General features: G+C 39.0%; 1 protein-coding gene across 2 annotated transcripts; it reads right to left on the bottom strand.

Annotated features, from left to right (window-relative positions):
- Positions 1-9,957: 9,957 nt before the first annotated feature.
- LOC126471450 (DNA-directed RNA polymerase III subunit RPC10) lies at positions 9,958-12,104 on the bottom strand. Of its 2 annotated transcripts, none has more exons than XM_050099638.1 (2): positions 11,467-11,695; positions 9,958-10,192 (listed from the first exon to the last, which is right to left on the bottom strand). In XM_050099638.1, exons 1-2 carry the CDS (start codon positions 11,605-11,607, stop codon positions 10,007-10,009), a joined length of 327 nt encoding a protein of 108 aa, XP_049955595.1. In that variant the 5' UTR covers positions 11,608-11,695; the 3' UTR covers positions 9,958-10,006. The 2 variants fall into 2 exon arrangements, 1 of the variants encoding a protein (XP_049955595.1); XR_007586308.1 differs by lacking the exon at positions 11,467-11,695 and adding an exon at positions 11,734-12,104 and having other exon boundaries at positions 10,055-10,192.
- Between the last annotated feature and the right edge of the window lie 345 nt (positions 12,105-12,449).

The following is a 12,449-nucleotide window of genomic DNA, read 5'->3' as shown; positions in this document are numbered from 1 at the left end:
TGGTGGTTCATTTTCTGCTCACAATTTTGTTTTCCCTCTCCACACAACTGCAAACTGTTAAAGCTCAATTTTGGAGGAGCTGATGCGAAAGTGTCTGCTCTTTCTTTGTATGATAAAGGCACACAATCCACTGGTTCCAGCGCAAATTCTTTGGTTGTGACAAAGTTGTCATCCCTATCTAGTCCCATGCACTGCAGGGCAAATTGTTTCATTTTTTTTTTATTTGTCCGGTAAAAACGAAAAAAACCCACACAAAGGCAAAATTTTGCACCTCTTATTCTTGCACTTTCACCAACGCCTAATTAAATCATCCAGAAGCAAGATTTGTCTTTTGGCAGACAGACTTTGTATTGCACTGGATATACAGTAAAGTGCAAAAGAAACTGGTATAGGCATGCACATTCAAATACAGAGATACACTATGTGATTAAAAGTATCCGGACACTTCACTAAAATTACTTACAAGTTTGTGGCGCCCTACATTGGTAATACTGCAATTCAATATTGTGTTGGCCAACCCTTAGCTTTGATGACAGCTTCCACTCTTGCAGGTGCTGGAAGGTTTCTTGGGGAATGGCAGCCCATTCTTCATGGAATACTGCACTGAGGAGAGCTATCAATGTCAGTTGGCGAGACCTGGCACAACATCAGCATTCCAAAATATCTCAAGGTGTTCTATAGGATTCAGGTCAGGACTCTGTGCAGGCCAGTCCATTACAAGGATGTTATTGTCACGTAAACACTCCAGCACAGGCTGTGCATTATGAACAGGAGCTCGATCGTGTTGAAAGATGCAATCGCCAGCCCCAAATTGCACTTCAACAGTGGGAAGCAAGAAGGTGCTTAAAACATCAATGTAGGCCTGTGCTGTGATAGTGCCATGCAAAACAACATGGGGTGCAAGCTCCCGCCATGAAAAACACAACCACACCTTAACATCACCGCCTCCGAATTTTACTATTGGCACTACACTTGCTGGCAGATGACGTTCACTGGGCACTCGTCATACCCACATCCTGCCGTCGGATCGCCACATTGTGTACTGTCATTCGTCACTCCACACAATGTTTTTCCACTGTTCCGTCATCCAATGTTTATGCTCCTTACACCAAGCGAGGCGTCATTTGGCATTTACCGGCACAATGTGTGGCTTACGAGCAGCTGCTCGACCATGAAATCCAAGTGCCTCACCTCCCACCTAACTGTCATAGTACTTGCAGTGGATCCTGACGCAGTTTCGAATTCCTGTGTGATTGTCTGGATAGATGCCTGCGTATTACACGTCATGACCCTCTTCGACTGTCGACGGTCTGTCAATCAACAGACGAGGTCAGCCTGTATGCTTCGAGCTGTATGTGTCCATTCACATTTCCATTTCACTACCACATCAGAAACAGTGGACCTAGGGATGTTTAGGGGTGTGGAAATCTTGTGTACAGACATATGACAAGTGACACCCAATCACTTGACCATGTTCGAAGTCCGTGAGTTACATGGAGTGCCCCATTCTGCTCTCTCGATGTCTAGTGACTACTGAGATCGCTGATAATGAGTACCTGGCAGTAGGTGGCAGCACAATGCACCTAATACGAAAAACATATGTTTTTGGGGGTGTCCAGTAACTTTTAATCACATAGTGTCTGTAAACAGGCAGAAGAAGGCTCTGCAGTCAGCAACACACAATAAGACAATGAGTGTCTGGCACAGTTGTTAGGCTGGTTACTACTGCTATAATGGCAGGTTATCAAGACTTAAGTGAGTTTGAAAGTGGGGTTACAGTTGGTGACCAAGTGATGGGACATAGCATGTCCAAGGTAGCGATGAAGTCGGGATTTTCCCATACAATCATTTCACGAGCATACCGTGAATATCAGCAAGCCAGTATAACATCAAATCAACATCGCTGCGGGCAGAAAAAGACCCTGCAAGGACGGGACCAACGATAACTCAAGAGTTGTTCAACATGATGGAAGTGCAAGCCTTCCACACATTGCTGCTAATTTCAATGCTGGGCCATCAACAAGTGTCAGCATGTGAACAATTCAACGAAACATCATTGAACTGGGCTTTCAGAGCCGAAGGCTCACTCATGTACCCTTCATGACTGCACAACAGAAAGCTTTGCACATCATCTGGGCCTGTCAACACCAACATTGTAGTGTTGATGACTGGAAACATGTTGCCTGGTCGAATGAGTCTCGTTTCAAATTGTATTGAGCGGATGGCCATGTACAGGTATGGGGACAACCTCATGAATCCATGGACCCTGCATGTCAGCAGGGGACTGTTCAAGCTGGTGGAGACCCTGTCACCCCAACAGTGTGGGGCATGTGCAGTTTGAGTAATATGGGACCACTGATACATCTAGATACGACTCCGACAGGTGACACGTACGTAAGCATCCAGTCTGATCACCTGCATCCACTCATGTCCCTTGTGCATTCTGACAGACTTTGGCAATTCCAGCAGGATAATGTGACATCCCACACATCCAGAACTGCTACAGAGTGGCTCCAGGGACACTCTTCTGAGTTTAAACACTTCTGCTGGCCACCCAGCACCCCAGACACGAATATTATTGAGTATGTCTGGGGTGCCTTGCAACGTGTTGCTCAGAAGAGATCTTCACCCTCTTGTACTCTTAAGGATTTATGAAAAGCCGTGCAGGATTAATGGTGTTATTTCCCTCCACCATTACTTCAGACACTAGTAGAGTCCATTCCACGTCGTGTTGCAGCACTTGTGCATGCTCATGGGAGTCCTACACTGTATTAGGCAGATGTACATTTCTATAGCTCTTCAGTGTAGCATCCGCAGTTGCAATGGAAATCATTCTCCAGAGGTGTATTTGTAAGAAGGTTCATATGTGTAGGAATCTTTCAGTGTATCTAATGGCTTTAGTTAGTTCGTTAAACTCCTTTATCAGATCAATCTTCTTTAGGCTGTCCTCTCTATGAACACTTGCTTCATCCATTTTACTGTACTCTCTTCCCCAACTGATGTTTGCAACAAATGCCACCTGGCAGTTTAGAGGGCCTGGGAGTTCCGTAATGGTCCATGAGGGAGAGGGACCACAAGAAGCGAGTTCACGTCTAGGAAACACAGAAAGTGAATGTTATCGAAATATTTGGAATTCTAATTCCAAACCACATATGGAATACAAATTGTCCAGATATTTATGATTGTGACTACTAACCACAAACACAATACACATTTCAAGAAAGTTTGCTGTAATTACTGATTTATTAATGGAACTGCTAGGCAAAAGTTAGTATTTTTGAATAATTTTGTACTACAGACAACTGAACCCACACCACCAGCATGGCAGCCATAAATCATAACTGCTGCGCTACACTCGCTTTACCAAGACACGACTAACATAACGACTACCCCAGGTACGCATTTTTCAATTTGTGGCTGTCGCACAAAAAGCCAATAGCCGGGAAATCATGACAGGTCCCTCTACAACATACCCAAGACTTGTCAGCACCAGTGATTAACAGGCCTGATGGTCCCCTTGCGAGCCCTATAGGAAGACAAAGGTGGGCAGTCATCCTCAAGACGTGTTGCTGAAGGCATAATCCAAAATTGAGTCTCTACACAGTCTACAGCATACTTATTTTCACACAATCAATGCACACTGTTTACGGTGTGAAACTTTTGTCTCAATCACTGCATTACTGGTGCTTCAGCTCTTCATGAAGACAGTAACGAGTCATAAGAGGCAGTGTGTGTAAAATTTGGAATTTAAAAGTATCATCATATCACACTGCATTCACACAAACCTAAAAAACATATCTCCCACGTATATAATGGATGGTTGTTGGGACTTATATCAAACTGACCTTTCTCCATTTATTCCAGTCTAAACTGGAAGAAGGAAGGAAGATTAGCATTTAACATCCTGTCGACAGTGTAGTCATTACCAGCCAAGCACAAGCTCAGCTTACAGAAGGTCGGGGAAGATAAATCAGACATGCTCTTTTCAAAGGAACCATCCCATCATTTGCCTGGAGCTATTTTGGGAAGTCACAAAATATCTCAACCTGAATGGCCAGATGGGGATTTGAACTGATGTTCTCTCGAATGTGAGTCCAGTATGCACTGAAGAGACAACTATTTGTATGTGTGTCAAATACGGGTGAACAGATATTAGATGAAAAACCACAAAGCTGAATAATATAACATACCTTATTGGCATGCCACTGGATATGTTCATAATGAATGGACACTCTGCAACAACAAATTTAAATATTCTCAGTAAAATAACAAAACACACAAGTAAAAGTAACATATTCCTTCCTGTCAACTGACTTTTCAGCTGCCAAAGCCACAGACAACCAGTAAGTCTGGAACATATTATACAGCTATCAGCTAGTATGTTGTCTTTGCAGACATGGTTATTGCAGCATATGGCCTCTGGTAACAGCCACAGCTCATCTCTGTACAGCACCCCCTGCAATGAAAACATCAATATTAATAATGGAGCCACTTGGCATATACTTCCTCACTGGGTCTATGAACTGAGGTGTATACCTCAAATGAAACTATGCAAAGTACAATATGTCCAGGATATCTACATGTTTTACTCTTTTGTGCTATTTCTCTGAAGAGGAAAAAAAGCAAACAAAAAAAAGTTATACATTACTCGAGTTTTCATCTGCCTGTGTACTTTGTTTCCTTGTGAGGTATAAGGTACAACTTTGTACTTATCACAAGGCACATACTTCACTTTGCTGGACTGTACTTTTTCCAGGGTTTACTTCAGTACTTCTCAACTGGCACTAAATATGCACATATGTGCAGAGAAAGAGATTGAACACATGGTACAGAATTTAAAAAAAAAAGTGTAATGGTAAGAATGGCATTATGCCTTAATGTGTTTACAAAAACAATAGGATCAGTTGGTAGTGTACTGTGCATGAAAAAGCAAACAACATCAAAGTTAAACTCACACTCTGGTCTAGTCTCTCAAAATTTCATTATAGTGTACATTCCACTGCAGCACGAGTGTGTCATGATGGCTAATGAAACAACAAATTTCACATTAAATATTTTATGTAACTGACCTCCAAACTGTATTGAGTAAAAGAATACAACAAAAGGTTAAAAAAGTATAATAATCTTTCCTGAAATCAAGAAAACGCTCGCATACTGTGCACTATCACAAGAGTGAACCATCTTACAGTGTGTGTTCAATTCTTGCAGATTTAGTGGAAGGGTGAGTGCTAAAGCCTACTATACACCACTTGACTTAGTGCCAAATGTAGTCATCATAAGTAGTGCACACTATAGACATTGTTAATCACTGATCTCCAAATATAGTCCCATAAGCATATTTTTATTTTATTTTATTTTATTTTTTATGTCATTTTACTCATATCATTATGTAGGACCAAACTGAGAAGTAAATCTCCATGGTCAAGGAACGAGTCACTACACAAAATCAACATCATAAAAGCTAATAACAGACTAAATAAAATTTTCATAAATACTATGCAGATAAGCTGCTCAATATATACTGGCACCAACAATATAACACTGAAATTGCTTTACTTTTTTCAAGAAATTCCCCAGCAGAACAGGGGTAGTGATTCAGGAGGAAATTTTTCAGTTTCGACCCAAAAGTGCACAGATTATTGCTAAGACTTTTTAATTCTTGTGGTTGCTTACAGAAAATGGATGTAGCAGAATACAACACAACTTCCAGCACACGTCAAGGAGATATGATCCAAATGCAGATAGCATTTCCGCTTAGTATTAACTGAGTGAAAGCTGCTAATTCTTGCGAATAAGATCATATTGTTACCAAATGACATTAAAGAAAATATATACTGACAGGTCAATGTTAGAATTCCCAGACTCCTGAATGGGGGTCAACAAGAGGTTCACAAACTATTACCACATTCTACTCAAACTGCCTGTCTCTGGGCCAAAAATATCCTTTGTAAAAGGAATGATATACTGCCCCCCCTTCAAAAAAGAAAAAAAAATTAATACCATATGTCATAAGCAACTGAAAATAAGCAAAGTAGACAAATTTTTGCACTGTACTATGACTTGCTGCAGACATTGTTATAATGGTAAATACAATTCAGTTTCAAACAAGATCCTGAAAATAAGCTTTATATGACAGCTTATCTATCTAAACATCTACATATTTTGAGTGTTCAGACTCACCAAGCTTATGCCCAGTCTGTGTGACCAAAATATCAGTTTTAGTTGAATTGTGTAAACTGTAAAAACTGAGTCTTAATTTGTTTACTCTTAATTTACTTTCTGGAATCCCTAAACTTACGTCTTAAACTGCACTATGTGATACATTACCTAAGTTGCAACCGACATCCTTTACTACTAAGCTCATGTCAACAAATATTTTAGAATCATCCAATATACCAAAACACCTATCATTTGTATACAATAAACAGTAGTGGTCTTTGCACTGACCACTGGCACATTGCTCAATAGATGTGTCCTACATTGACAGGTATTATAATCCTGAGAACTGTTCTCCCATTCCATGTTTTTCTTTCTTTCCAAATCGTCTACCATAATACATAAAAGTCATCCCACTCTGAGTAGCCATCACCCAAGAAGAAACCGGCAGTCATCTTTGTAGAAAACAATTTTACTGCTGTGAGGGCCAAAGCTCTCACATCTCAACCACCAACAGAAATACCCTCTCCTTTACTTCTCAGCAAGTTTTACCTTCTTATTGACATTTAGCATAAAGGCTACATTCAGTGAGGTATTTGTCAACATGTTGACTGCAGCACACACAGTGATGGATGTTTCACTGCCAGGCCTGGCCAGCCACACACACACACAGCATTAGACGCGTGTCTGCTGTGACGACCAGCGGCCACAACGCAGTACATGTGTTAGCACATTTGGAAATATAAGTCAACCAAGAAGGTAACTAATGTCCATGTGCTTATAATCTGATAATGTATTTGTTAAGTATTAATGTAACTACATAGTTATTAGTAAATACACAAACTAGTTTTAATACTTTTTTCGTCTTATAGATCACTGGAGTTTCCCTGCAAGTAACTAGATCCATTCACCAATGATTCACATATTCACATTCTAACAAATCTATAGAACTGGATAAAGCAACTATAAGATCTCAGATCCTAAACAAAAAGTGTGAAAGTGTGGAGACAAGCCAGTATCAAATATTCTGTGATCAGATCACGCATCAGTTATGCCTCGATTATCTTAATTCAAATTTGAGATCTATTCTACTGCTGCACTTCAAATGCAGCAGCATCATCAGAACTGTTGTGGTACCTTTCAACAATGAAAAACTAATAATCTGTGTATTAGGATTCACTGCCACAATTTAAGCAGCCACCATCAGGTATGGGAGATTACAGCAGCTGAAGATCAAGAACTTATAGCACACCTCAAAGCACATCTCATTGCAGACTCTAGGAAATAAGCAAGCTCATTTACCACAATTACACAATACACCGAGAATGACATGGAGGTTCGACTTGTCGCCCTGTAGGGCAATTGGCTGGTCATGAAACATATTTAGTAACATATGTTGATAAAGGCACGTTTTAATTTTAGTGTACCAGCCAACTACTAATTCTTCTGCTGTTGCAGCATGCTCAGATCCATTCATCAAATTAAATAAAACAGAAGTAACAAAGTACATTTATGTGTTTGTTGTGCTGTTCATTTCTATATTAGTACTAGCAAGCATTGCAGGTATTAGCAGGAAGAGGATTTACAATGTAAATCTCAGGATAATTCAAGGATACTTTGAAAAGGTAGATGTTTTCTATTCTCAATTTTAGGAGTAAATGAAAATTTAAGAAGAGTAAGATTTACATTGTTTTATGTTGTAAATTTTTCAAACCTGTTTGCACATCCACAATGTACCGGAAGTTTTATACCAGCAGGCCAAAGTATATCATACCTACTGATAAAGGTAATACATGTGAGAGCAAGAGAAATGCAACTCTTCTACATGTCTTCTTTGATGGCACTTAACACATTGACTGCCACACTGATTGATGTTTCATCACCAGGTTAAGCCATCATGTGTGTGACTGCTGCAGCCGGCAGTGGCCTCATGGAGGTCAACTTTGTTAATATGCTTTCTTCACTGCAAGTGGATTCACTTAACCACACTAATATAGGGCACTAACTGCGCTTTACTAGAGTATGCCTTCCTGAACTTACCAAAACACTTCAGACCAGCAAAGGAAGCTAAAAGTTACCCAGCATAGAATTTTGTCCAACACTGTCCCAGCTCACAAGGCACCCAAACTCATTTCTCAAGCATTCCTAAATATAAATACCTCTGCACTGACCTTACATCACAGATTCAGTTTAATGTAAGCTATACTCGCAAACAAAAAATGAGAAACAGCTGCCAACTTTCTCCAGGAGGCAAACCATACACTGACTCATTCAGCTAAGCTGAGATAATGCAAATTCCCACTTCCCTAAAATCATGACACTTATTTCAACTTTCATTATGACTACTGTAAACACCTTCCATTGTTATCTTTATAGGCCACTTCTATGTAATTATTTTCTTGGATGTGAATTCATAATTTATTTTAACTATAGATCAATAGTTCTCCTTTTGCAGCAGTAGGGAGAAATGTTACAGTTAAAAAAATTTTCTAGTTCTATCTTTACTAGAAAAGATTGCTCCATTACAATAGTTTACACTACATATATGGGAGACTTCTTTCACTGACTGCCTGCAAGACATCAAAATTTTACTGTCTACAACAAGAAATTTATTTCAGACCTCTCAGGACAACTGATAGCAAAATACCAAGACAACTACCATTACAGAAGTAGCTCAAATTTCTGCTACCCCTGTACACAAGATCCCAGGTGCTTTGAAGCATTTTAAACAACTTCAGTCAGCCTTGCCCTCAATGTTGTTCTTTAGTAATACAAATACTGCAAATAAGACATGTGAAAGTGCATAAACATCTGGTTTACACACAGTGAATTTATGAACCTATCGTCTCAATATCAAATAAAAGTTTTGTTTAGCCCACCAACTCTGATGAACATCTTAAGAAAATGCTCTTAAATTCTTTACATTTCCAGAAGAAATCCTTACAAGGCAATGTCCTGAATATTTGTACAGTTACATATTTCACTCTTACAATCCAAGTTCAACTTTCCATATGAAAATGCATCCAACTGACGCACTGAACTTCCTATGTGGATTCATTTCCTTTAGCTTTGCTGCTAACAGTTACTATATAGAACCTATTTGGAAAGTGAAGGTTTCATCCTCCATAATTCCAAAAACAATGCTACACATAAATGTCAAACTAAGTCAATAAGAAAACATCCTCGAATCTGTGTAGACTACTAGAGAACTCTCAGTAGTTCAGTGGCAAATAGCCTATATAGACTTTGTTCAGGGTAGTGCCTATATAGTCTCAGCTTTAATGTGATGCACACCAGGTACTGACATCATGAAGTGACTCAAGGATAACAGGATAATTTTGAATTTATTGCAGATAACTTCAACATAAGTACTGTATAACCATATGCCAAAAACTCATGGCCTATCTTCAGTGGCAACACTTTCTTTTTTTCACAAATGGCCACTGTGCTTTCCATAGACACTTTCAGCAATTTCCATTGCTAAGAGCTGATATTGACATCATTGCCAACAAACTGTCAATGCATCAAGAGTTACACAAACTACAAAATTCTGAAAAGTAAGGAAAGATTTCGAACCAGCATTGTGATCCACTCTACATCTTCAATGAAATGTGTTCCTTGTATTAATTTTTATACCTGCAACAATTAGGTCAACCAATTTTGTAGATAAGCTATATACAAAATTTCCATTTGTTTTGTTAACACTGCAGCAGATTTAAATTTACCATTCCATATGGATTAACCACGACATTGCACCACAAAAGACACCTTTATGCACTAGTAAAATAGTAAAAGACTGGCTTCCTTCCAAATTTTATTTTGCTGCATATTTATAACAATGTAAGTGTGGTTAATCTCGCCAGCGATGACCACACACAGGATTACAACATTTGTAGAAAGTAGTCATAGGCTCATCTGCTGATCTTGTTTGAATCTGCATGAAATAAGCTCTTGGATTAGAACATTTAGGACAACGTTCCTCAGTAGAATCTACATTTTCCCAAGCTGCAGCTCCTCCAAGTACATCATCAACTTCCTACAAATAGAAAAGATTAATGCACAGCAAACTTTTGTTTTAAAATTCACAGGGATAATAAAACATGTTATGGAGTAACATGTACTAAATTTTAAGTTTCTCAAGAAATTATCACCTATGGCAAAACTTAATTGTCACTTGAGCTAAATTAAACTGCCATATAACACTATGCATGAATAAATGTACACCTACCGTCTCTACTTTGTTAGTGTTTAATGAACAAATGTGTTCAGATTAATTTTTATTCAGAAGTTAGACATTACTTTCTAATTCAAAAATAATCATAAATAAATGTAATAATGAACTATCAGTATGGAAGAGTTAGCACTAAAATGTCCTTTAAGCATTGTCAGAGTGAATGGCAACAAAAAGGTAGGAGTAGGTAACTGTGTAACAAGATAGAGAACCACACTAAAATTGCACTGTATGTAACAGAAGAATAGTACAGGTGAAAAAAAATGAAATAGGAATCTGTATCCAGCTGTTAAAAAAAAAAAGTGGAAGTGAGGTGGCACAATGGTAAAGACACTGCACACTCAAATCCCAGTGTACTTGTGCTGACTCTCTCTGTAAACCATTTAAAGTAAATTCTGACATGACTCCCTTGCAAAAGAAACAGCAAATTTTCTTACCCATGCTAAGATTTGTTCAGAGTCTACAGACAAATGGGAATTGAGCGTTAAATCCTAATCTTTCAAAATTTGCGATACTCAAAGGAATTTGTACTCAACACTTGGCATAAATCTTACTAGCAGCGCACCACAGATCAATAATGCACACTATTGAGAGACCAGTAAGGTTTAGACGACTGTTTCAGCTGCAAATAATACCACTTGCGCTATCTTCAAATAACAGACGTGTTTATGTTTTCAATATTGCCAATCCTCCCAATTTTCGCATTTTCCCTTCCGAAGTAGGAGAAAAGCTCTAGGGCAGGTAACTGAGTCGTGATAACGAAAGAGAATGTTCTTACTGCACCTGGGTAACACGGTTCCCATTCAAATGGACAAGTAATCCTAAAATCACTGCACATACGTAATACTGAACGCAGCAGAAATCTGTATATTTTCAGTACTGCTCAATATTTCCATCTATATAGGTCACACTGGATGTTTTTACCAACCACATACATACACGCGGTTTGTCGTTTCTATACATGAGACTGAAGATAAACGAGTACTACAAGAAATTCAGGAGGAAAGACTTGGCAGTGAAACACCAGAACTAAATAAGAACAGAGCAAGCAATTCTAAACAAAGTAAAAGTAACTGAACCTTTAGTTTTGGATGTACGCGATTAGATATACGATATATTATATCGTAGGAGTACGGACATGTTGCACAACAAAATCTATATGACTGTATACCGTCCTGCACCACAAGAGCATTAGCACAGTTTGGGCAGAACAGTAACATTCTACCGAATCCACTAACAAAAGGTGTGTCCAGTAGTTCTTCTAACAACAGAATGCGGAATCACCGCATATGTCACTGACGTTACAGTAAAAAGGACACCAACAGAAATCGTTACTTCTCACTTACCCTGCAGCCGACGCATGCTCAACCTCCTGACACATACAACCAGAGTTGCTACACCAGTCAAAGTTGTCAGACACAGGACGCACCAATGTACTTATTTAAATATGCTGGAAAATGAAACACTATTCATCATCGCCAAACGAACCTTTCTCGCATTCATGATGTTTTACAAAATTATCCCGTTTTCCCCTTTCATTACAGGAATTTCATTTGAGAGCGAGAAAGTAATCATTAAATAAGCATTTACGTAAAAACTATACACCGATCTACAGACTGCATATTTCTACCAGTTATCAACAGCTCAGACGGGCATTTTCATTCCATTTTACTGAGAACTTCACATTTGATCATAGGCCATACAGCATTTGAATTGTTTTCACATCCGAAATGAATCCATTGTACATAGTACGTTTAGCTACTCTGGCGAGTTTTGTTATTACTTATTTTATATACGTAATCCATTTGACCCGTCCGGATAGTCGCTCGCGATAGCACTCAACTTCCGAGATACGCGGACATGCGTCGGCCCCGAATCGAATCCGATCGGCAGATTAACGACGACTCGACCAGGAGGGTATCTACTAACATTGCTAAATCCTGAATAACATCCATATCCCTCAAAGACACAGTATAAGGCCAGAAAGAAGGAGAGCCTTGATTATTTAATTTTACTTCGACATGCAATATACCCTTCTTAATGCTATACAGTGAAACTCCTT

Source organism: Schistocerca serialis, chromosome 3 (assembly GCF_023864345.2).
Source record: "Schistocerca serialis cubense isolate TAMUIC-IGC-003099 chromosome 3, iqSchSeri2.2, whole genome shotgun sequence".
NCBI classification, from domain to species: Eukaryota; Metazoa; Arthropoda; class Insecta; order Orthoptera; family Acrididae; genus Schistocerca; species Schistocerca serialis.
Note: the sequence above shows the minus strand (reverse complement) of the source record. Positions and strands in the feature narration are given on the sequence as shown.